The 25,841-nt window shown below is 40.3% G+C and overlaps 1 protein-coding gene across 30 annotated transcripts in view; it reads left to right on the plus strand.

The window, feature by feature from the left end:
• The window catches only part of MAGI1 (membrane associated guanylate kinase, WW and PDZ domain containing 1), a 721,510-nt gene that overhangs the window by 650,947 nt on the left and 44,722 nt on the right, over nucleotides 1–25,841 (plus strand). For all 30 annotated transcript variants that reach the window (XM_060202953.1, XM_060202959.1, XM_060202946.1 and 27 more), the window contains one exon: nucleotides 17,647–17,678. In XM_060202953.1, coding sequence (XP_060058936.1) covers nucleotides 17,647–17,678 — 32 coding nt within the window. The remainder of the gene's footprint in view (nucleotides 1–17,646; nucleotides 17,679–25,841) is intronic.

Genomic DNA, 25,841 nt, shown 5'->3' on the forward strand with positions numbered 1-25,841 from the left:
CCCTTCCCTTCCCTTCCTTTCCTTCCCTTCCCTTTTCCCTTCCCTTCCTTCCCTTCCCTTCCTTTCCCTTCCCTTTTCCCTTCCCTTCCTTCCTTTCCCTTCCTTTCCCTTCCCTTTTCCCTTCCCTTCCTTCCCTTCCCTTCCTTTCCCTTCCCTTTTCCCTTCCCTTCCTTCCCTTCCCTTCCTTTCCCTTCTCTTCCTTCCCTTCCCTTTTCCCTTCCCTTCCCTTTTCCCTTCCCTTCCCTTTTCCCTTCCCTTCCCTTTTCCCTTCCCTTCCCTTCCCTTTTCCCTTCCCTTCCCTTTCCCTTCCCTTCCCTTCCCTTTTCCCTTCCCTTCCCTTTCCCTTCCCTTCCCTTCCCTTCCCTTCCCTTCCCTTCCCTTCCCTTCCCTTCCCTTCCCTTCCCTTCCCTTTTCCCTTCCCTTCCCTTCCCTTCCCTTCCCTTTTCCCTTCCCTTCCCTCCCCTTTTCCCTTCCCTTCCCTTCCCTTCCCTTCCCTTCCCTCCCCTTTTCCCTTCCCTTCCCTTCCCTTCCCTTCCCTTTTCCCTTCCCTTCCCTTCCCTTCCCTTTTCCCTTCCCTTCCCTTCCCTTCCCTTCCCTTCCCTTTTCCCTTCCCTTTTCCCTTCCCTTCCCTTCCCTTCCCTTCCCTTCCCTTCCCTTCCCTTCCCTTCCCTTCCCTTCCCTTCCCTTCCCTTCCATTCCATTCCATTCCATTCCATTCCATTCCCTTCCTTTCCCCTACCCCTTCCCCTCCCTTTCCCTCCCTTTCCCTCCCTCCCCCTCCCCTCCCCTTCCCTTTTCTCTGCCCTTCCCTTTCCTCCCCTCTCTTCCCCTCCCCTCCCCTTTCCTCTCTCTCTTTCTTTCTTTCTTTCTCCCTTTCTTTCTTTCTTTCTTTCTTTCTCTCTCTCTCTCTCTGTCTCTCTCTCTCTCTCTTTCTTTCTATAACCAGAACACTGCTCAGCTCTGGCTTATGATTGAACCTGGGATTTTTGGAGCCTCAGGCATGAGACTCTCTTTGCATAACCATTATGTTATCTACCCCCACCTGAATTTCATTTTTATTGCAAGAAATATTTATCTAAATTCTCTTCTAAACATTTGTCATTTCTGGAAATTTTCAGAACTATTAGGTAAAGTATGGAGTTCATTCTATGCAGTCTTTTCACACTTTCCTTCGTTTCCCTTAAATTAACTCACACAGTCTTTACCACCATCTGGAGGTAAGTGTTTGCCATGTGTTTGTTTGTTTGTTTGTTTGTTTTAATTGAATATGATTTTGCATTGCCACCTGCAGATTTCAAAAATGTTCCTCAACTTATCATTTGCCTGGCATTTTCCCTGTTTGTTTTCCTGCTCAGATATTGATCATGCCTCCCCCCACCCCATTTTTGAATATAATCCTTTCTGGCTGAGAAATCTTGCTTATAGAATTGTAATATCTTTGAAAATAGTGTTGGGTCCTTAAGAGTATTTTGTTTCCTCTAGTAATATGGAATAAGCCTTTTTTTGTGTGTTGTTGTTGTTACATGGGTTATTTCATACACCTTCTTTTGTGTGTGTGTGTGTGTGTGTGTGTGTGTTTCTAATGTCCTTAGTTGTTTTTTTTTCCCTTTCTCTTGTCATGTGCAGTAAGTTCTATTCATTTAACTTTAGCACTATGCAGCTCTTTCTCATAGATGAATGACATGCAAGTAAACATTTTAAATATAGTATGGTTAATCATACACACTCCTTTGAGCTTAATTCTTTTTCTAGAAATCTTATTTGGTATATTACCTTTGCCTTGAAAATTTTCCGCACTTGAATCAAAGCTGTTCCAAGCATCCATTTGCACCACATCATAGCACAACAATAATAATAGCTATGGAGGCTCAACGTAATCCAATTATATGACTTCATAATAAAAAAATCCCTATCTCTGGTGTTGACTATCAGCTCACTTTACTCAGAAACCTTTGCTTTGTTAGAGTTTTATATTAGCAGTTGGTATATGTAGGAGCTTTGACCTGATGTATCCATCTAGAAAGCTGTATTTTAAAGAGTTTTCCTTTTTTTTTTTTAAATTTATTCCTTTTTGTCGCTCTTGTTCTATTGTTGTAGTTATTATTGTTGTTGGTGTCATCGTTGGATAGGACAAAGAGGAATGGAGAGAGGAGGGGAAGACAGAGAGGGGGAGAGAAAGATAGACACCTGCAGACCTGCCTCACCACCTGTGAAGCGACGCCCCTGCAGGTGGGGAGCTGGGGGCGCGTACAGGGATCCTTACTCAGGTCCTTGCACTTTGCGCCACTTGTGCTTAGCCCGCTGTGCTACCGCCTGACTCCCTTTAAAGAGCTTTTCTACAGGTTGTATAAACTCTAGCCTGGTTTTTAAAAATCATTTGGAGGGAATTTAAGATTAGGTCTATGCTCCCTTAGATAATTATGTTGTTTCTAAATTTAAAAAGTCTCCTTAGTTACTTTTGCCATAGATACCTCTTACCAAAGTGGCGAATGACTGCATAAAAATATTCTAGCACTACTCATGTACTAATGGGATTCCACACAGTTCTATTTTATCTGCCTCTACAAATCATTTTTCTTTTTCTTTTTTTAAGTATTTATTTATTTGTTTCCTTGTTGCCCTTGTTGTTTTATTGTTGTAGATATTATTGCTGTTATTGATGTCGTTGTTGGATAGGACAGAGAAAACTGGAGAGAGGAAGGGAAGACAGAGAGGGTGAGAGAAAGACACCTGCAGACCTGCTTCACCACTTGTGAAGCAACTCTCCTGCGGGTGGGGAGCCAGGGTCTCGAACCGGGATCCTTAAGCAGGTCCTTGCACTTTGCACCACTTGCACTTAACCTGCTGCGCTACCGCCCGACTCCCTACAAAGCATTTTTCTTTTTCTTTTGTTTTTTTACAAAGCATTTTTCTATGGGGGAGGCAACCATTTTTTCCCCCTCCCAGGGTTTCTCCAATTACTGATATCATGGACTGATTATACTTTGCTGCCTAGGCTGGCCTTTATATCACAGGATGTTTAGCAGTGTCCCTGGCCTCTCCCACTACATGCAGTTAAACATTCTCTGCATCTACCTGACAGCAACCTCCAACAGTGTCTTCAGACCTGCTGACATCTGCTAAAGGCATCAACCATGACTAGCATGATTGTTTTTTCTTGTTCATTTTTTTTGAAATGTTATATTCTAATTTTTTCTAAAGGTGCAAATCAGTTTGTCAATTTTTTGTTGATCTTGGATGGAAGGAATTCAATGTGAGAATCCTTCATTTGACAAAAGGTGCATTATTATCTACTTACCATAGCTTTATGGGTGTCAGGAGGTGGCACACCTCATAGAGTACACATGTTACAATGCACAGGGACTCAGGTTCAAACCCTCACACCCCACTTGGAAGGGGGAAGCTTCATAAGCAGTGAAGCAGTTTTGCAGGTGTCTCCCTCTATTGTCCCCATCCCTCTTAATTTCTCTCTGTTTCTATCCATTAAACAAATAAATGTTTTTAAAACATTGCTTTGTAAGGTTATGAAATGATGGGGGATAGTCTCATACATTTAGTGTTGTGTAGAAATAACTCCCTGCATTTGCCACCAGCAACCTGCGTGCCCCTGTGCGCTCCTACTGTCCTCTCTGATAATCACCATGATTTTTACAAAGTCTGTGAAACAGTTTAGTTGCTATTTTTGTTTTGGCAAGTTCATTAGGTTAGGTGTCTGTTTTCCACATATGAGTGAAGTCATCCTTGTTTCATTTAGCTTAACCACCTATATTTAGTTTTTGTCCTTGTTTCTGCATCTAATCAATAACAAAAGTAGCAACTTGGCCAGCTGTAGCACTCTCCCTTCAGCCATCCTCTCTGCCACTGGCCAGCAGGCAGTCTGGGCCAGCTCTAGACTGTTCCTGAGCCTCCCCTTGTTATCTGACAGAGGGCAGAGCTGCAGCTTCCTCAGCACTATCATGAGCATGTGACTAGATGAGGGCTTGTACTGATAGTGCTATCCTACCCTGAGGTAGGAGGTCATGGCTCTATCAGATTAGATGGAATTTAAGAGAAAGAAGGTAGAAGAGAGCCACAAGCAGTCTTGTGGTGTTTGTTGTTCTTGTATTTATTTATTTATTTATTTATAAAATGGAAACACTGACAAGACCATAGGATAAGAGGGGTACAATTCCCACCACCAGAGCTCCATATCCCATCCCCTCCCCGATTAGCTTTCCTATTCTTTAACCCTCTGGGAGAATGGAGCCAGGGTTATTATGGGGTACAGAAGGTGGAAGGTCTGGCTTCTCTAATTGCTTCCCCGCTGAACATGGGTATTCACAGGTTGAGCCATACTCCCAGCCTGTCTCTCTCTTTCCCTAGTGGGGCAGGGCTCTGAGGAAGCAGAGCTTCAGGACACATTGGTGGGGTCATCTGTCCAGGGAAGTCCAGTTGGCATCATGGTAGCATCTGAACCTGGTGGCTGAAAGAAGAGTTAGCATATAACACCAAACAAATTGTTGGCTAATCATTAACCTAAAGGCTGGAATAGTGCAGATGAAGATTTGGGGTTTCCATTTTGGAAATAGCTAGTAGGTCTATTTTAGGTATATTCCAAAGGGTCTGTGGCTTTATGAGTTTTTGCCTAAGCCTGACATCTGATATGCAGGTGGATCCAAAGTTATTGTCTGGGGAATTGATGTCATGGCTGGAAAAAGGACCAGAAAGCTGGATCAGGGAAGAGAGTAGCTCCCAAATATGAGAAAAGTGTATAAATATTGTTGACTTTAAACCCCATCGATTTGATCTGGGGCCCATATTCAGCATAGGAGCCTATGTAACCTCTACATCCCTGTAGGTCTGAACTTGTATTCTGTGGTCATCAGTAGGAACATTCCTAGTTGCGTTCTTCTTGTTTTCTATACTATTGACTTGATTCAAAATTTAGAAGTTTAAAAATTCATGACAGGTTTGTCATTTAGGTTTTTTGTTTGTTTGTTTGTTTTAATTGAGAAAAAGGGGCATGACTCAGCTATCTTCTGCATTGTCAGATCCAGAACTGAACCAGATCCTCATATATGTAAGATAGGCACACTAGCACTGAGAAAACTGTCATCTCTCCAACCCCTCTTTTAATTTTTCTACTTTGCAAATAAGAAATGGACTATTCTGGGACCCAGTGATGGTATACATGATAAAGCAAATACATTATGATTGCAGGGACTCAGATTCAAGCCTCTTCAGGAGCAGCAAAACAATACTGCAGGTCTCTTCCTCTCCTTTTCTCTCTCCTGCACCCCCACCTCTCTCTCCCCCTTCTTCCTCTCCTTTTTAATTTCTGTCTATATACATCCAAAAAAAAAAGACCATTTATGGTCAGTTGCTTGAATCTGTTTTATAAAAATTTGCTGAAATTAGAAGTCCAGAATTACTGCTATGGGAAGAATTCCATCCTGATTTTGGAAAAAGAACAGCAAGAGGGAAGGTGCCCTGAAGGTGTATGTGAGTGGGAATGACCAAATCATGGGAAGGGCACCAGGAAGTCTCTGCTACTTCCCCCACCCGCCCCCCCTTCAAGTCACTCACTGCTTCATGCTGAGTTTCTATTCAGGGCTAAGGATAAGTTCATCATTCTTCTAAATACTGTTCTTATAAAATGATACATTTATTGGTCAGACTCTTTGAGGAAATTATTTTGTCCTTTATAAATTATTAGGGTAACCCAGAGAATGTAAAATCTAAAGACAAGAAAAAAAAAAAGAGGCAAACTGCACATTCACTCTGTGTAAGGAACCTCAACATTTTGTAGTGTATACTGAACACTGCCTCAAAAAACTTTATGATAATTTTTGGTAAGATTTATTTGATTTAGAGAGAGAAACAAGAGATTCACTCTGGTATGTTCAGTGCTAGGGTAGATGGAATTTCAAGCATGCAAAATGTATGCTGTAACAGTTGAACTATTTCCTCTGCCCCAATTTATTTATTTATTTGTTTGTTTGTTTATGAATGAGAGAGAGAGAGAAAACATAGCACCACTCAGCTCACACACATGGTTATTTTAGGGATTAGATCTGGGGCCCCAGGCATGCAAATCTGGTGCACTTCCACTATGATGTCCCCATAACCCTGATGATTTTTAAAAGTTCATTTTCAGCATTTTACATTAAGTTATTCATCTGCATCAACTGTAAGTCATTATTGTTTTCCCCTTTACTAAGGGGAAAACAATAAAAAGTTCCCAATGCAGAGAGGAGAAAAAGCACAATATCTTGACATTGGCTCTCCACAGTGAGAAACACGCTGAGTATCTTCCATTCTGTAAGTGTTTAAGTAGGTGAGCATTCATTTCATTGCCAGTATCAATTTCTGTTATTTACTCTTTGCTGCCATACAGCAATGTGTTCCTTCAAGGCAGTGCCCTCTGATGCATCTTGTTCCCTGCTAAAATATTTCATTAAATGGTCTTGCAGTCCTTGGATTTTCCCTGCATCTTACATGTACTTGACCTGTGCAAGATATTTCTAATTGAGATTCTCCCTGAGTGGAAGAGTATATGTGTGGGGTGAAACTGATTCCCATATTCTACCTTTTAGCAAATTCAATTGGCAAAATGAGTATTGATTCATGGAAATCTGAAATATAATATTAGTTGAACAAAGCATACACTTCCACTACTTTCCATTCCTGTGTGGGGCTCAATTCATTAGAAATTGACAAAGTCAAGGAAAAAGTTTTTTTTTCCTCTCTATAAGTCACATAATCAGTTAGACTAGTACAGATATTGTTTCAGCAAGAGAATTTTTGAAGACATTTAATATCTCCATGGGAGATGAATGGGACTGCTCATCATATGTCCTGTGCTCTTTGCAAAAACCTGACCCCTTCAGTAAATGGCTCTTTAGGCCAGACTTGCAGACACTTTGAATAATGCAGTGCTTTGGGACTCAGGAGTTGGCTGGCCTTGCCGTTGTTAACCATGACCTGTGCTTTTCAAGGCTAATATGATTTCCTAAACTTAAGAGATTGGAGTAAAGTTTGATCTGGTGCCAGGGGTGGCTTCAGTTACAATTAAACAGTTGGGTAATAAAGTTAATTGAAATGACCATATAATAGACACCTTACAAAGAAACAGTACATTGCAGTATGTTTCTTGCTCTGCAAAAGTACATTGCAGCAGAGAAATGAATCTCCCACTGATAAGGCTGTTACATATGCTCAAGAGATTCATTTATTTACCTAAAGAAAAAGCCTGTAACACTATTAATTTAGTTAGTGTTCATTTGCTTTTTAGTGGAGAGCACTGAAGCATTTGGAGCCTTTTGATTCAGTGTTGTTATAAAAGTTGTTTTCTGAGCAAAGGTGTAAACTTCACCGTAGTCATGATGATGCAAAAGTGCATTTTTGTTTTTTAATGCAAAAGTGCATCGTGATTTCATGGACCTTCAGAGTCCCTGAGAACATACTCCTTTGCTAGAGCTGAGCGAGCTGTCAGAGTTTGGGGTTTCTTCATGAGCCTTCAGTTAATTCTGAGACTTGAGCCATCTTATGTGATAGACATTTAGAACACAAGGTGGCACAGCGGAACCTTCTTCTCAGTGTAAAAGGAGACAGCAGTGAGTTGAGAGGAGACTGGCAGCTTACCAATAAATCAGAGAGCAGCTCAAGGATCAAGAGTTGTTAGGTAGCCATGGTAGTGATGATGACAGTCAAAAGAAAGGCCACACTGCCCCTCCTCTTCACCTCATCAGCTCTTCCTGCAACTCTCAAGATAAACACACTTCATAAGCTTCACACATTCACACATTCATTCTAAAGCTTATATTCAGTTGGGGGCCAGACAGGATTCAAGAACTGGGTACTTGCCCTGTAATAAAATAACTAGCTCTCTGAAATGGAAATCATACACAAAAACATGATAACAATAGATAGTATAAGCAACCAGCAAGCAAATGCATACAGTAATTTTTTAAGAGTCATGGAGTTCATAAAAACAAAGAAAATGGGCTGTGTGAAGAAATCCCTATTGCCCTTGATCTCAGAACAGCTTCTCTGAAGAAGTGACATTTGAGGAGACCCAAGTGACAAGAAGCCACCCACACATAAAATTGCAGGCATGGTGCTCTGAGCAGTGGGAACAGTCAGTGGAAATGCCCAGAGAAATTAAAGGAATTTACTCAGAAGTTGAGAAAATCGGGCTGGCCTGCATGTGTTGGGAAGAAAGGATCTGACTAAAGAAAGCTTTGTGGGGGGAGTCGGGCGGTAGCACAGCGGGTTAAGCGCACCTGGCGCAAAGCACAAGGACCGGCATAAGGATCCTGGTTCGAACCCGCAGCTCCTCACCTGTAAGGGAGTCGCTTCACAGGAGGTGAAACAGGTTGCAGGTGTCTTTCTCTCCCCCTCTCTGTCTTCCCCTCCTCTCTCCATTTCTCTCTGTCCTACAACGACGACATTAATAACAACAACAATAAAACAAGGGCAACAAAAGTAATAAATAAATAAATATTTTTTAAAAAGAAAGCTTTGTGGGACACAGTAAAGATCTGTGTTGGGAAGCCATGGGGAGATGAAACTACATAACATGATTTATGCTATAGAAAGATGAGTGGATAATGAAGGGGTGAATAATAAGACATGAAGACCAGGTTTTTGGCTCTTCTGGATCTGTGCAGTAACATGCAGTGGCAGCAAAGCTGGGTGGACATGGATGGATTCTGGATATGTTTTGGAGTTACAGGTAGAGGAAGAGACTTCAAGAGGGTCATTAGGCTTGCAGTGCTGTAAGGATAAAATTTGGAATACTCTCCTGAATCCCTTTCTTGGTCCCATGCTTGACTTACATTGCTAAAAATAAGTCACCAGGATAAAAATCCTCCCCAAAGTCAGTAGTCTTGAAGAAATGCATTAACCTAGAATCTTCTCACTACCAATTAGGGTGGTAAGCTTCACTTTGGGAATAGAGACCTTACAATATAGGTTCATACAGCATCCTGTGTTTTTAACCTAGAAAAGGTATCCTTCCAGTTAGTGTGTGCTTTTTTATTTATAAGAAAGAAACACTGACAAAAACCATAGGAAAGAGGGGTACAACTCTACATAATTCCCACCACCAGAACTTCATATCCCATCCCCTGATAGTTTTCCTATTCTTTAATCCTCTGGGAGTATGGACCCCGGGTCATTATGGGGTGCAGAAGGTGGAAGGTCTGGCATCTGTAATTACTTCCCCACTGAATATGGGCGTTGGCAGGTCAATCCATACTCCTAGCTTGTCTCTCTCTTTCCCTCGTCAGGTGGGGCTCTGGGGAAGCAGGGCTTCAGGACACATTGGTGGGGTTGTCTGCCCAGGGAAGTCCGGTTGGCATCATGGTAGCATCTGGAACCTGTTGGCTGAAAAGAGAGTTAACATACAAAGATAAAAAAAGAAAGAAAGAAAGAAAGAAAGAAAAAGAAAATATAATTCAGAATATTCTCTAGAGGAGGATTGCTTTCATGACAAATTAGTGGTCTTTTTACTTAACAGATCTCTTTTTTCCCTCTTCTGGACAAAAGATACCATAACTATTTCTGTCTTACTCTTCCCTACTCTCAATTTTGACTAAAAGTTATTAGGTAGTATAAGGGAGATAAAGGACTTCCCTGCTTTTGGAGTTGAACATCATAGGGCTTGGTGACCAGTTAAGCTGTTAGTTGTGTTCACTTGCTTCATTGTTCCTTAATCAGGATCCCTTCTTGTTATGTTTTAACATGTATTTTGGTCTGTGTGAGTTGGCATTAAAAGAAAAAAACAGAAGCATATTAAAAATATAATTGACTATGTATAGACTCCCATGCTAACTGTAGAAAAGAAACACTCATTAAATTCACATCACAATGAAGGGTTGAAAATAACTCAATTGACCTATAGGTTGACATCCATGCTTTCTATAAAACTGTATGAAGAATTTTCTATAAGTGCATTTTGTATGACCAAGCCATGTCATTTTAATCTCTTCATAATGGACTATGCTCAAATATAGCTTAAATCCCTTTGAATAGGACTATTCAGTATAGTGTTTAAAAGCATAGACTTGGAGTTAGACCAAGTCTTCTCTCAGCTGTTCATGTGCATGCCCTTGGCCAGGTATCTGAAGTTCCTCATCTATGAAATAGGGATAGTATTTAATCCATAGAGCAGTTATGAAGAGCTAATGCATGTCATGGGCAAGTTCTGAGTTCTTATTCATTGTTTTTGCACTTAGCCCTTGCTTTTGAAGATCTTTTTTTAAAAAACAAATGAGAAGGGGAAGCCAAGTTTTTGACCCTTCAAGTTGTATTTCACGTTTTTGAGAGTCTACAAGCAGTAGGACAATCCATGCTATTTCAATGACACCTTTTCTGAAGTGACCGTTTATCTCTCCAGAATTGTGTGATGACTGTTCATCCATCTTGTGTAGGTTTTTGAACAGTCCAGAGTGTTAATGACTTAAGGTCTCTCCTCACCTGTGCCAGTTCAAGGCTTATGACTTTGAGGTGAAAGGCTCTATAAACCATTAACAACCATCAGCCTTTCAAGCCATTTATTTCTCTCCAAGACATGTTTATTAGGCTATATGTACTGTGTTATTGAAGCAGACTTCTCTGTAGCTATAAAACTGAATAACTATATCTTTAATCTTCTTAACAAAATGTCAACTGACACAGCATTGGGAGCTACTTATCCAGACAGTTGAAGCCCAGCCATCTTTCTAAATTACGAAGGCCACAGCATTTCATGATGACTGTTATTAGGTCCCCAAAGGAAAGATGTCTTCATCTGTTTGGAGACATTGTGTCTGATGCTCCTGTTCTTGGCAGCTGGTATCATACTCACATTGAGAAATTATACCACAGAGTTGATGATGTTATTTGGCCAGAGGAAGAAGAAAAGAAAATATTAAGTATGGCTAAACTAGAACTATTTTTCATTTTGTGTTATGGTTTCAGTTTATGATGTGTATTCTTTGTAAGGTCTTTAAGTGAAAAGGTATTCTACTTGGCTTCCAGTTTATACTGGCACACAGATTTAGCCTAAAAAAAAAAAAACAAACACTTAAAGCCATCATTATTTAATCAAACATCAGTCATTGCATATTGTTACCAACTCCCAATCTATGATTAAATGGCTGGCCCTCCTCTTTTCAGCTCAACCCTTCTGGAGCTTCAAGTTGAATTGGTTGGTTTAATTGTTTGTTTTTCTTCTTTTCTTTAAAACTCTCAAGAACAGCAGTGCTTCCTTCAGTTGCGACACTTAGCACTGACCACACTGAGTTATTTAACTTTTTGCTTCTTTCTCTTTTAATATAGACTGCATACTCAGTCAGTTCAGGGTCATGTCTCATTTACCTTTGTTTCTTCAGATCAGTTTTCACTAGGCACATAGCAGAGCTCAGTAAATCTTGAATAGATAAAGTAGATATCTACTTTATACCAGGTGGTCAAGCACATTCTTCTTGAAAAGGCAGTATCCATGTAGAAACCTAAATAATGAGAAGGAATCACCCATGCGACTATCTATTCAAGATTTACTGAATAACAACATCTTTTTATATAAATGTTTCTAAGATTTATTATTTCCTTACTATAAAAGCCTAATGAGTTTACTAAATTCAAGTCAGAAATAGTTCCCAAGTCTTGCATGTAGAATTATTTACATGCCTTGATGATTTTAGAATGAGAGAGAAGGCCCAGGATCTAGATGACTGTGTGCTCAGGGCCAACAAAATAACTCATCTGGATAGTGCACTGGATGGTGCGTATGTGTGGTCCAGGGTCAAACCTAGCCTCCACTGAACAAATCTGTGCTGTGGTTTCATTTTCTCTCTCTCTCTCTCTCTCTCTCTCTCTCTCTTCTTTTGTCTTTGTCTCTGTGTCTCTTTCTCTCCAATAAAGTCATTTTGGAGTAGTAATGCTCTAGAGATGAGTAAGAGGGAAAGGCAGAGGAAAAGAAAGGGGTGGGGGAAGAACACAAAAGCATGTGCCCTGGACCAGGTGCCTTATCCCCTCTAACTCTGGACAAAGTTGTCATCTTCTTTCATTGATCTCCAAGTTCTGCCTGTCTCCTGTCCCTCTCTCCCAATATATACATAGCATTTCCTTCATTACCTGATTCAACTCCTAACCAGTTCTTGGTGAAAAATTTTGTTGTGTAAACCAATGATGATGCTCATGTGTGCAGTGATGTGTATATCAGCAACAAAATGTGAGTAAGAATACTGAGGAGGAAACTAAAATGGTCCCAGTCAAATCCTCAGATCTGGAGACCAAGTGCAGGGGGAGTGAAGATTACAATGAAAAAAAATTGAAATTAATGGCAGCAGATTTTTATTACCTGTTGATACACTTTGCATACAGTAGTAACTTTAAAATTCATCCTCTCAAAACACTTTGCATAATTTTTCTCGATTCTTTTAGCAAATGAGGTTGGTTGACATTCTCATTTGCTTTAAACCTAGAAGAAATTAGACCCAAGGAATTTCAGTCTCTTTCCTTGCAACTCAGGTTTGTTAATCTCAGTGCAAAAGCAGCACAGTTTGGCTCTTCTGTTGCTTCCCTGCTTTCAACTAGTAGGACAGACAGTCTTCATTTCAATAGAGTGATTAAACTGGATACATATATTTGCATTTGGGGGGAATGTAAGTAACTTTTGGAAAATGTAGAATCGGTGGTGCTTCTAGATATTTAGAGTGCACTGGGAGGTTCTAAACTTCTGTATTCCTCTTACATAGGCAGTATATATTATTGCTTATGTTACATGCATATTTGTGTTCATAAATAAAGCTTTTCTGGAGAAGATACTAAAATAGATGACAAAGCTATTTATGATCCAGTGAGCCAACAAATTCACTGTTTAAGTGTATAACCTTCTAGTTTTCATTTATATACTTTATTATACTCTGAAATTTTTCATGTAAATTATTTGTATGCTGAATTATACAAATTTTGCCAAGAATAACATTCTGCCAATTATGAGAACATGGCCAGCAGCATGGTTTATGGTCTTGATATTTAAAAAGAAGGAGATTCTACTTTCTCATGTTAATGATCAAATCAGTCACTGCCGTTTGTTTACTCCCAAAGGGACAAACTTTTCATAGGGAAGTGTAGAAATGCAATTCCCAAGCTTGTGTAGAATGCACTTAGGTTTACACTTTGAAGTATGCTTTCCTGTAAAAGTTTCCCAGGATCCCTTTGAAGTGGCATTTGGCACCTATTAGGCTCTAAAAGCAGATGGCACTGTCTATGGGACACTTCTTTTCAAAACTCCTCTTCCTCGCCCTGAAGGGACCAGATGAGCCCATTGGAAGCAGGTTTTCTTTCTACCCATATGCCTCACATGGGACTTCTGACATGGTTTATACAGTGCAGGTCTCTTGCTGACACTGGGGACACAAAGGATGCCTTTGTCCTCAGGAAGGACCACTGCTGGATTGTAGGATCCCTGTGCTCTCTTCCACCCATGCTGGGATGGCCTGCAGTTAACTCTATCTAGCCCGACAGGAGCCACATCCTGTAATTTCTAGATCTTACAGTGAATTCCATAAAGCGGTAACTTTTTTTTTTTTTTTTTTTAGTGCTTGCCACTGGATTCTTCAGCTGTTTTCAATATGTCTGAATAAAATAGTTTTTTGCTAAAACAAAATACAAATTGTAATGAGGAGGTTTGTTCTGACATTGTGTTTTAAAATGTAAAGAAGACATAGTCTCAAAAGCACATCTTTGAGTTCTTTGTTTAAAAGCAATCAAGTGGAGACTCTTCATACTTTACTTTTCAAATGTTAACTTATGGCCACTTAGGGCTTCTACAAAATGTGTGCTTTCAAAAATAATGGTAGCTAACTAACCAAGAGGAAAATATTCCTTTTAAATTTAAAAAGTGGTTTTTTTAATTGGTCTTAAAAATACAACTTACATGGGTTTATTGGGGGCCCTTCTAGAATGTTCCATGTACACCTTCCTCAGAGAAAATAAGATTCTAGCTTCTTTCTTCAGTACACTTCAAATGAGCTGTTGGTATAGCAATTAATGGAAGAGCCATTAATTAGTGTTTATCTTTACACTGACTAATATTTTCTTAACCTCCACAAAAGGTGAATATGGTGACTTAAAAGAAAGCAATTATAGACTAAGGATAAAGTCTCCTTCAGTTAGGTTCTGTGCTTCCTGCCCCAGAAATAACCTAGTTAACAGCTTGTATGGACAGTCACAGAAGGTAAATGTCATGTATGTGTTTGATTGTGTTTAACACCCTTCTCTGCTTGTGTCCTCAATTCTAAATCTGCTGTTTTCTCTCAACATTATGTTTTTCGTTTTGTTATCTGTAGATAACTCATTGTTTTAGATTTCTTCAAATTGATTTTCAGGCAGGCTGTCCCTGTTTATTTAGAATTTCTCTTTTCAGGTCTCTATACCTACCATACTGTCTTTCTCTGAACCTGTATTGCTTAAGGAGACTGTCTGCAAGTGTTTCTCTGTGATGGAGAAAGAAAAGTACCCTTTGTTTTAAATATGAAAATCTTAAAAGTCAGAGAATTGAAGATTGCCAGAGTTTTGTAAATAGTTTGGAAAGTGTGGCTGGAAACCCTTTCCCCCTGATTCCTCCTCTCTAGATGGAAGTTGTTTATAAATGTTTGTAAGAGTCCTTGGGATTCTGGGCGATGGTGAAAACTTGCTCATTTCAATGAACTAAAAATGACCAGAATTAGGGAGAAATGTCAATGTATAAATGTACTATTTTATAATTTTGACATATATAAGTGACCCACATCATTGGATTTTATTGATTCCTTAAGGGAATCATAGTAATGAACAAATAAAAACCACCTAATAATTTTTTAAGGACCAGAATATAAGTTCATCTGTTAAGATTCATGTGGCCCATAGGTGTGGCACAGACTTGCTCCCTTTCCCTGGTCCCCAACACCAGGTGGGAAGTGTGTGGCACTAGGGGAAGCTTGGTACTGTGATGTCTTTCTATCTGAAATTAAAAAGAGAATGAAAAAGTCAGGTCCTAGAGTGTTCAGATTGTACATGTGTGAAGCCTCAGTGACACACAGAAGGAAAACTCAATAACGCTATGTCTAAATTACTGTTGAGTTACTCACATCCAAAAGTAAAGTATTTTGGGAGTTGGGCGGTGGTGCAAAGTGCAAGGGCCTGCATAACAATCCCGGTTCGAGCCCCAGGCTCCCCATCTGCAGGGGAATCGTTTCACAAGCGGTGAAGCAGGTCTGCAGGTGTCTATCTTTCTCTCCCCCTCTCTGTCTTCCCCTCCTCTCTCCATTTCTCTCTGTCCTATCCAATAACAACGACAACAATGTTCAACAAGGGCAACAAAAGGGAAAATAAATAAATATAAAAAAATTAAAAAGTAAAGTATTTCTCCTGTAATTTTTTTATGTCTTAGTATATTTATGAAATGATTTTGTCTTGATAGAGTAAGCTTTTCTCTCAATAGCTTTAGCCATTTTCTTTCTGAATGACATAAATGAGTAAGGAAAAGTGAAAGTAGCAGATGGAAATATGGAGTTCTACCCTGTGCTAGGAATATTTTTTTTAATTTTGCCTGTTTATCATACCCATCTTGTTAATTGAGTCATAGTACTTCCATTTCAAGAATTGATAAACTGAGGTATTGAAGACTCTAAATTAGCTACACTCTGAAGGTTGCATATCTGAGTATACCTGGCCTGAAAGAGTAATAGATTTTCTATTATGTTGTAGAGATTTCTTGTAACGTGGTCTTGACACTCCCTGCATTAGAACCTCATATACTATTTGTTTATACTACAAAATACTGGGCCAGAAAGAACTGGGCATAAGTGGGGGTGGGTGAGTAGGCAGCCTGGGACTGCATGCTTTTAACAAGTTGACAAGCATTCCCTATACACTCTGAAGTATGAGGACCATGCTGTCAAACTATGGTGACCTCATTTGATGGTGTGATGAACTCTGCCAGCCCCCATGCCTTTGGGATGGTGTAATCCTATCACACTTCACCGGCAATGGGCATTCGAGCACTATTACTCTGGGTGGCTTCCTCTTATTCACTTACTTCTATTGCCTCCTGTTTCTTATACTGTACTTAGAGCTTGGCTCATAGTTTGATAAGTCAGTTCTAAGAGAGTTGAGACCATCATATTACATGGGGGGATCACTTTTAAAAGGTTGAGATTTCTTTTTCTTTTTTTTTTTTTGCTTCCAGGGTTATCACTGGGGCTAGGTGCCTGCACCACGAATCCACTGCTCCTGGAGGCCATTTTTTTTTTCCACTTTTGTTGCCCTTGTTGTTGTTATTGTTGCCATTCATGTTGTTGTTGGATAGGACAGAGAGAAATCTTGAGAGGAAGGGAGACAGAAAGGGGAAGAGAAAGATACCCACCTGCAGACCTGCTTTACCACCTGTGAGGCGACGCCCCTGCAGGTGGGGAGCCAGGGGCTTGAACCAGAATCCCTACACCCATCCTTGCGCTTTGCGCCATGTGAGCTTAACCTGTTGCGCTACCACCCGACCCCCCAAAAGGTTGAGATTTCTAAGGTAGCACCATCAGATTCCAACTATCTAATTTGTGGACAGATGGAATCTTCATTTTATATTTAAACCCTTGCTCTAAGCAAAATTAAGGTAATTAAAAGGAGAGAGTGACTTGCAGAAATACCTACTTTTAGAACACCAAGTTGTGCATTTCATTTTCTTTTTGGCCTCTCTTTCCAATGGTCCCCTGATGCTAGATTTCCCAAAAGCTTGCTTCTTCCTAATAGATGCTGTCTTTCCTAGAAGTGAGGTCAGAACCATCCAAGTCTCACCCTCCCACTTAAAGGACAAGACTTTGGAAGGGCCAGCCAAGATCTGTGTCTACCTTTTTCTTCAGTGTTTTCCTCTTGCTCTGTTATTCTCTTTTTCCTCTCAGTTCTGAAATTTCCTTTTCACTCCTAACAACCTGCATTCCCCTTTGTAAGGCTAGCCCCAGCTTCAGTCCTTTGCAACAAGCTGAATAGTAGTTTGTTTGGATGATTGACACACATATGGAGAGGTGAGCAGATGATCTAGAGGGGGTCCTAGACTCACTGGGGTTTGTGTTCACTGAAGGCAAAAAGAGCATCTGTCTTTGTTGTGGTTTTTAACTCATCCAAATAAAGAGTGCATTTCTTCTTTTGAAAGGCAGAGAGAGAGAGAGAGAGAGAGATTTTAATTTTAACCATGCCCTCCTCTGAAACTAAATATACACCTCTTCCTCTGTCCTGATTGGTCCACTTCAATTGACTAGTGGATCGTGTGGAAAGGAAATATTCTGGACTTAATTTGTAAGTTAAGTCTCTCTTAATCCAGAAAAGCATTTGAGATTCTGTCCAAGTGTTCAATTTCCCAGGCCACTGAGGTCTGTGAATTTCTTTTCCCAGCCTCCAGGCTGCTGCAGTACAAGTCAGCATAGCTAATGCAGATAGATCTCCTGCCTCTTGCTCTCCTCCTCCCTCTGCTTTGATTCGATATGAACAGCCTGGTAACTCCGATGCTGGGGGAGAAATCTGACATAACTCTGCAGATGGCTAGGTTGCCATGAAACACCTGGGGATTGTTCTTTAAGGAAAAGATAACATTTATATGCTAATGATTTCTTCCCCCTCCCCTCCTTGTTGCATTTTTTCCAGGGCTGCCAGTTCCCAAGAAGAGCCCAAAGTCGGTAAGGACTTGTGAGTTACTTGGTGCTTGTTTGGGGTGGGGGGAAGGTTGGGGCTGGGAGGGGTTGTTGCCTGACTTGACTTCTTCATATGTGCTTTAGAGTGGATGTGGGAGGCGGGAGCCAAGGCTCATTTTATTAAGTTCTGGGGATCTGTATTTGAGCTTGTCTTTAACTGTCTAGTGATTTGTGAGCAGACTGCGGAGCCAGGATAAAAGATGCATGCTTGGAATTGTCTCTGTACAAATGCATTGCAACTGTCCTTCAAATGGAGGAGTTTTTAGTTGCCTTAAGTTAATATAAATGCTATTGTTTCCTTTTGAAGGTGGGGGCAGTGGATAAGCTCCACCTGCTTCCTTGGTAGTCTGGCTCTCAACTGGTGTTTCCAGCCATTCACATGGATAGATTCTCTCCCTGAGCTTTCTTATGCACTGGATGATGAATTATTTACAAAATTTAAAAGCTGGTAGATTTAAGGGGGAAAAAATTGCTCTGCCCTGTATCCATCCACATCTGTGCTCAGATGGAGGGAGCAATGTTGAGAGCCCTGGCCCTGAGAATAAGATATTTCCTTGCTGTAGAAATGTCCTTTGTTGTTTTTGCTAGCTTTAGCAGCATTGTGCTGCAGGTATAGGATTCTTTAAAAAAAAAAAAAAATCAATGCTATGCTGTCTTTTTTAATCTGGTTTCCCTGAAGATGCATTACCTAGTTGACATGTTAGCTAATAGCTTAGAGGCTGTCATGTTTTGCTTGGTGTTGTGAGCTTCTACTCTCGGGGCACTGACAACAAATTAAAATGCTACTTAAAAAACTCCAAATCTTGAACTCTGATGTGTATGGAATTGATCTGGATGGAAAAGACTTCCCAATTTATTAACATTAGGATAGAGAAGGCTTCTTTCATGTGGTTTAGAACAGTCTGAGTGGAAGGGAAATTTTACAGCTTCATGTCACAAGAGAAAAGAGAATCTTTAAAACTTTGCAACTCAGGGTGCCACAGCTGAATTCTTTTCATCTGTCTCCAAGGCTGGCAGCAAGAGATAGAAGTTTATCAGGTAGATGAGAGTAGGACTTTCTGCATTCTTCAACCCCACTCCATAGTTCTCCAAAGAGAAAAATCTGCAATAATAGATGTGATTCCAATGGCAGAATGCTGTGGTGATCAAAACATATGCCTTCAAGACTGCTGCTCCCCTTGTCAGTTTGTGTTAATGTCCAGGGAGAGAAGTGCTATTTGGTTCTCACATTAAAACCATAGAGATGTCAAAGCCCCCCTTCCCGTGTGTGTGTGTGTGTGTGTGTGTGTGTGTGTGTGTGTGTGAAAGAGAGCCTGTGTGTGTGTGTGTGTGTGTGTGTGTGTGTGTGTGTGTGTGTGTATACACATTGCACATGTACCTCCCCATCCCTGAATGATAGACGCAGCAAACGAGGAAAATTTGTCACATGAGCTTCAGTTAGTAGGAGCCACTCTCTTTTATTCCCTATCATCTCTAATCATACTACATACATGGTGGTGAGGTGTGGACTTACTTTACACTCCCACATGGAATGTAATCTTGACAAGGAACTTGAGGGAATCTAGCAGTTTTAGGCAAATAGTATGACATTGGGTAGTGAGCTGTGCTTTTTCTGTCTCTGTATCCCCTTAAACTTACTGTATGAGAGGATTTGCAATTTTAAACTTACAGGGTACCAAACATACTACATTCATCCAGTCAGCTAAGAAAATTCCTTATGGTGCTTTATTTTTGTTAGGAACTTATGTCATGACCAAACAACAAGCCAATTACTTAGGCTTCCTTTGGGGATGGAGGGGAGAGAGAGAGAGAGAGAGAGAGAGAGAGAGAGAGAGAGACTGACTCTTAACTGCTTTGCCCAGCCTGCTAGCTCTTAATTACCACAAACTAAGAGACTGGTGTGTTGGTAGGTTAGGAAAGAAAAAGTGCCCAGCTTGGGGCTTTTCCTTACTCAGTTTCTTTTTTTTTTTTTAATTAATTTATTTTTTATTTTTATTTTTCATTTAAGAAAGAAGACATTAACAAAACCATAGAATAAGAGGGGTACAATTCCGCACAATTCCCATAACCCGATCTCCATATCCCATCCCCTCCCCTAACAGCCTTCCCATTCTCTATCTCTCTGGGAGTATGGATCCAGGGTCGTTGTGGGTTGCAGAGGGTGGAAGGTCTGGCTTCTGTAATTGCTTCCCCGCTGAACATGGGCGTTCACTGGTTGACCCATACTCCCAGTCTGCCTCTCTCTTTCCCTAGTAGGGTAGGGCTCTGGGCAAGCAGAGCTCCAGTACACACTGATGCAGTCGTCTGTCCAGGGAAGTCTGGTCAGCATCTTGTTGGCATCCGGAACCTGGTGGCTGAAAAGAGAGTTAACATACAAAGCCAAACAAACTGTTGAACGATCATGGACCTAAAGACTGGCATAGTGCAGATGTAGTGTTGGGGGTATTCCCTGCATGTTCTTGTGTATTTTTGCTTTCAGATATATATTTTTCCCCTAGTTTATGGGCACGTGTGAACCTATGCTCTGTCTCAGGGGACCTGGACTATATCTAGGTTTGGGGACTTTATTGGGGAGTGGATCACCTGGAATGGAATTAGAGAATACTATGCAAGGAAAGGTCTCACCCAAGTGATGAAGCTGAAGGGTTGTCATTCCACACCTGAAGTCTCTGTACACAGTCTGAAGTGAAGCATGTTGTAGTGGCACTCGTTGTGTTGATTAGGTTGCTATCAGTGCACGCAATGCAATATTATTTGATTTGAATTGAGAGCAGCATGTAGGAAAGTGAGCCCCACCCTAAGGTTCCAGGACTGGGGGAAATATAGGCCTTACTCAGTTTCTATGCTAGGATAGGGATATTCATGTTCACAGCATTGATGGCTCAGTCTGACATCTGCTGTATAAAATTTGGGGGATGCCAGCCAAAGTATGCTTCTGGCCAGTGGAGCCTTGCTAACATGTGTGATCAGCAGGAGCTCTGTACAGGTGGGCTAAAACTGTTTCCCTTTCCTAGTTTGAATTTTGATGATTCCCTACCAGAAAGACAGATGATGACAGAATTTTTCTGGTAGGGTCAGAGGGGAATCCATGGGGAAGCTTAATGTCATGGTTCTAGAAAGCTATTCATATAGTGACAGACAGGGTCAGTTATGCAGACTATGTATGTAATGAAATGCACAGGGACTGTGTCCAGATTGTGATGGGCTTGGATTTATTACTAGCACTGTGAATATACTGTCTTAATTTGGGGTCTTTTTTTCTTAGAGGCTCTTGTGAAAATCACATGCCTTGCTCATGTGACTGACAGCTTCTTTCTTTCCTCCCTCATACTACTTTTTAAAGGTTTTCAATAATTAAGTAGCTGATTTTTTTTTTATTAGGAAAGAAGGACCTTTTTTTTTTTTTTTTTGTTAAAATGTTCCCTTCTGTATAGCCTCTATTGTGTGCTCCTAAGTAATTTGACTTACTAGATTTAGTTTTTTGAGTGTTGATTTTGTGGTTCATCTACTCACTGAGGACAATGGCAACATCTTAATAAAATGTTAACAGTTTAATACCTGGACTTCCATAGCATCAAGGTTTTTTGTGCCAAATGTCAGAGACAAAAAATAAGACATACTTGCTGTCAGGGTTTGGACCTCACTGGGAAACTGATTTTCTGGCACAATTGAATCATCTTGATTGAAACCTTCTTTAACTGAGATTCTTGAAAGCTCTGAATAACACAACAAACCTGGGATTTAAGTCAATCTTCACCTATATATTTTTTATATTTATTTACTTCCTTTTGCTGCCCTTGTTTTATTGTTGTAGATATTACTGTTGTTGATGTCGTTGTTGGATAGGACAGAGAGAAATGGAGAGAGGAGGGGAAGACAGAGAGAGGGAGAGAAAGATAGACACCTGCAGACCTGCTTCACCACTTTTGAAGTGACTCCCCTGCAGGTGGGGAGCTGGGAGCTCGAACCGGGATCCTTATGCAGGTCCTTGCACTTAGCGCCACTTGCGCTTAACCCTCTACGCTACCGCCCGACTCCCTCTTCACCTGTATTTTTTCACTAGTTCTTTTTCTAAATATTTTCCTTTTCTTCTTTCATCTGCCCATGTGTCCATCTTTCAGCTATCATTTTCTATTATCTGTAAAGATCTATTCATCTTTTAAAAATATTTTATTGTATTTATTCATTTGTTTGGATTTGAGAGAGAGAAACTGAGAGAGAAGGTGGAGAGGTAGACAGAAATACCTGCAGTAGTTCACCACTTTTTAAAAAAATCTTTTAAAATTTTTTTTATATTTATTTATTCCCTTTTGTTGCCCTTCTTGTTTTATAGTTCTTGTAGTTTTAATTGTTGTTGTTGTTGGATAGGACAGGGAGAAATGGAGAGAGGAGGGGAAGACGGGGGGGGGGGAGAAAGACAGACACCTGAAGACCTGCTTCACTGCATATGAATCGACTCCCCTGCAGGTGTGGAACTGGGTGCTCGAACCAGGATCCTTAACCAGGTCCTTGCGCTTTGCGCCACATGCACTTAACCCGCTGCACTACTGCCTGACTCCCTGTTCATCACTTTTGAAGCTATCCTTCTGCAGGTGGGGACTGCGGACTTGAATCCAGGTCCTTGCACATGGTAATGTGTACATTCTACCAGATGAGCCAGTGTCTGACCTCCTATTCATCTTTTACACAACAACTCATCTATCTACCTATCCATTTATCTAGAAAATTAGCATTGTATTTCTGCTAAATGACAGAATTATTGTGAAGCATTAGAAATACTTACATAAATAAAATGGTTGTGCTTCCTTTCATCTTGTGGCTTCCAAATGATTCATTGACTGTTTCTTTTGAAAAAGAATTCATTGTAACAAATAACCAAATTTTCATCCATTTGTTCTATCAGCAGGTATTTATTGAGTATCTCTATGTACCAGAGCTAAGTATATCATACGAAGGAAGTAAACTAAAAACATTTCTGGGGTGGAGTAGATAGCATAATGGTTACGCAAAGAACTCTCATGCATGAGGCTCCAAAGTCTCAGGTGTGCACGCGCGTGCGCACACACACACACACACACACACACACACACACACCACCACCACCACCACCAACAACAACAACAACAACAGCAACATCACCACCAACACCATAAACCAAAACTGAGCAGTGCTCTGGTAAAATAAATAAAAATAATAAATAATAGAGGCCAGGTAGTGGCACACCTGGTTAAGCACACATGCCACAATGTGCAAGGACCTGGGTTTGAGACCCCAGTCCCCACCTGCAGGGGGAAAGTTTTGCGAGTGTTGAAGCAGTGCTGCAGGTGTCTGTCACTCTCCCTTCTCTACCACCCCTTTCCCTCTCGATTTCTGGCTGTCTCTATCCAATAAATAAATAAAGATAATAATAAAAAATAAAATAACCTCTTTAAAATAAATAGATAATTTAAAAAATTTCTCATTGTAGAGTTGGGAAGAATAAACACATAAACAGGCAACTCTGTGTAATCTTTCCTTGTGGGGCTCAAGGTCTGGTGGGTTATATTTTCAGACATTAACAAAGCCTATGTATTTAATTATATAAACCTAAGTGAGGTAATCATACAAAGCCAAAAAAAAAAAAAATACATAAATAAGGAAGGCCCAAAGACTGAGTTAGGTGCTATGAATGAGTTACAGAGTTCTTGAGCTCCCCAACACCCTGAGTAACAGTGGAAGCCACATTATTTACTTACCTCTTATTGACACATCAGAGAAAGCTTACCATATTCAATTAAGGAGAGGAAAAGTTCCTAGTTACTTAAATTTCTATTTTTCTCTATGAAGCTTTCTTCTCGGAAACACTGAATAGTGGGCAAGGCTCTTTTCAACAACGTTTTTTGTAGCTTTTGCAGCAACGCTGAAAGGTAGAACTGACAATAGGTTTCTGTTCCATTGTCCTCTGTTCCCTCCCCCTGAGATAGATGTCAAGGACATTTGAGACAACTAGTCATTAAAAATCACCGAGTAGGAGAAATCTCATAAACAGTATTCACAGAGAGTGTGCAAGTATATACACCCTGCTTCTTCTCAAACGCTCCCCATTGTACTCTGTGCTGGTTGTCCAACAACCAGAGAGCAGTGCTGCACCCCACCAAAGCTCTTCTAGGCTGTGAGGAGTAGCTGAGACTGTGACAGAAGGAGCAGGATTATTTAAGCACATCTTACTGCTCATTTCTCCTAGCTCATACTCTCAACCCTTTGGAGGACTAGAAAATAGAGTCTGCTTAACAGTCTATTCCTGTAAAACATTCTGTGTGAACAAAAATTCATTTTCATATTTAATCAATTCCTTCCTTTTCTTCTCCATTAATTCCTCTCATTTACCTTTTGGAAGAAATCATCTGATTTAGATTACCAAATGACAAAAGAAAGAGAGAGAAAGAAAGGCTTGTCTTTGAAGTCTCTGATTTCTGTAAACCCTTTAATGACATTGGCCTAATGCCTCATCAGCACTTGGGGTTTTTCCTGTTGTCCATGTAAATTGCTGTAGTGCCCTCAGTCTTGTCAGTTAAGTGAACTGTAAATAATTTTGCTTTAAAATGGATCGATTTGTCATTTCTAAGCCACATGAATTCTTTTCATCATTTATGCTCCTAAGTGCTGTCTGTGTTCATTTGCTCCTCTGAGCAAATATTTTCAGTTCACTTTATAAGTACCTCCATTTTGAAATCATTCAGTGTAATACTGATGAGCTGTTATTTTTCCCCATTTCCATATATGAAAACCATTTTGTCTTCCTGATTTCCCTGACATGTCAGTAGGAAGGAAATCATTGTAGAGAGGTTGGTAGTTAAAAATTAAACCCACTTATTCCTTCTTAATGGTTTCTGATCTGACATTCAAAAATGTGACACTTCTTCACAAATATCAACATAGGGGCAGCAGCTAGCCTTGGAAATGTCCAGCTCAATTTTGGGCACTCCTTTCCAATCACTGCTCAAGCTGGACACCTCCTAAGAGATGGGTATTAATTTTCTGAGACCCTTTCCTTTATCATATGGTTTGGTCTGTCAGTAATATCTGTTGAATCTGGCACCAAAATACCATTTGACAAAATACCATTTGTCTCCCTTCTTTGTCACGACAGCACTTCATGTATAAACCACTTAAGGGTCCATGCACATATAGACTATACTGTAGCCTCCTCTTTGTTTTGACTCCTTTTACAAACTGTTCACTAGCCAATAATCAGACCCAGCTTCCTAAAAATAAGTTGTCTCTCTTCAGTTCATCCATGAATTCCTCCTCTCCCAAATTTGAAATAAAATCTAGACTCCTTACTGTAGCCCACAAAGCCCTTACATTACTTGATTCCTAACCTCATCCCAGGCTGTTGCATGCTGGCACTGTTTTCTGAACAATTCAGCTTCACTTTTGCTTTGAAATTTTAGCACGTGCTGCTGCTTCCATGAATGCAACATTTCTCCAGACGTCCCGTCTTACCACCTGTCTAAAGGACACTGCGGTATGACTATAGTAATACTACTTGTCATTGGTAGCAAACCTATTGTTAATATCCTATGGAGAGACTCTCTGTCTTACACACACACACACACACACACACACACACACACACACACACACACACACACACATGATTTAGATACTCAGGTGTCCATTTTAAGAGTTCAAGTACTCTTTCTTTTAAAATATGCATGTTATAACCCTTAGGATCTAGCTCCTAGTAAGTGATCAGCATGTGTTTACTGGATGCGGTAATAAATGCATTATAGGTAGTAACTCCAGAAGGTTCCATTTGTGTATTTTGTCAGTGGTGTACTAAGTGCTTCCTGCTGCACATTCCTTCATGAGATTCCTAGTACATGTGAGATATTATATATAACTACAATTGCTTGTCTTGGGGACAGTTTCTCACTTAGAAAAATGAGAGGAAAGACAATCCTTTAGATATGAATCTTATCCTGTACTGTAACACGTTTAGAAGTGAATTTGTTCTTATACACAACTCTTCTGGGAGATAATTCAGACTGCTGAAGAGGCATACAAGTTGATTTTAATTTGAGAGATATATAAACATGACTTTTCTCCTGGACAATTTTGGGCTCTAGTCAGATAAAAGACAATGCCATAGCTAATTAGCATGCT

This window comes from Erinaceus europaeus, chromosome 12 (assembly GCF_950295315.1).
Source record: "Erinaceus europaeus chromosome 12, mEriEur2.1, whole genome shotgun sequence".
NCBI classification, from domain to species: domain Eukaryota; kingdom Metazoa; phylum Chordata; class Mammalia; order Eulipotyphla; family Erinaceidae; genus Erinaceus; species Erinaceus europaeus.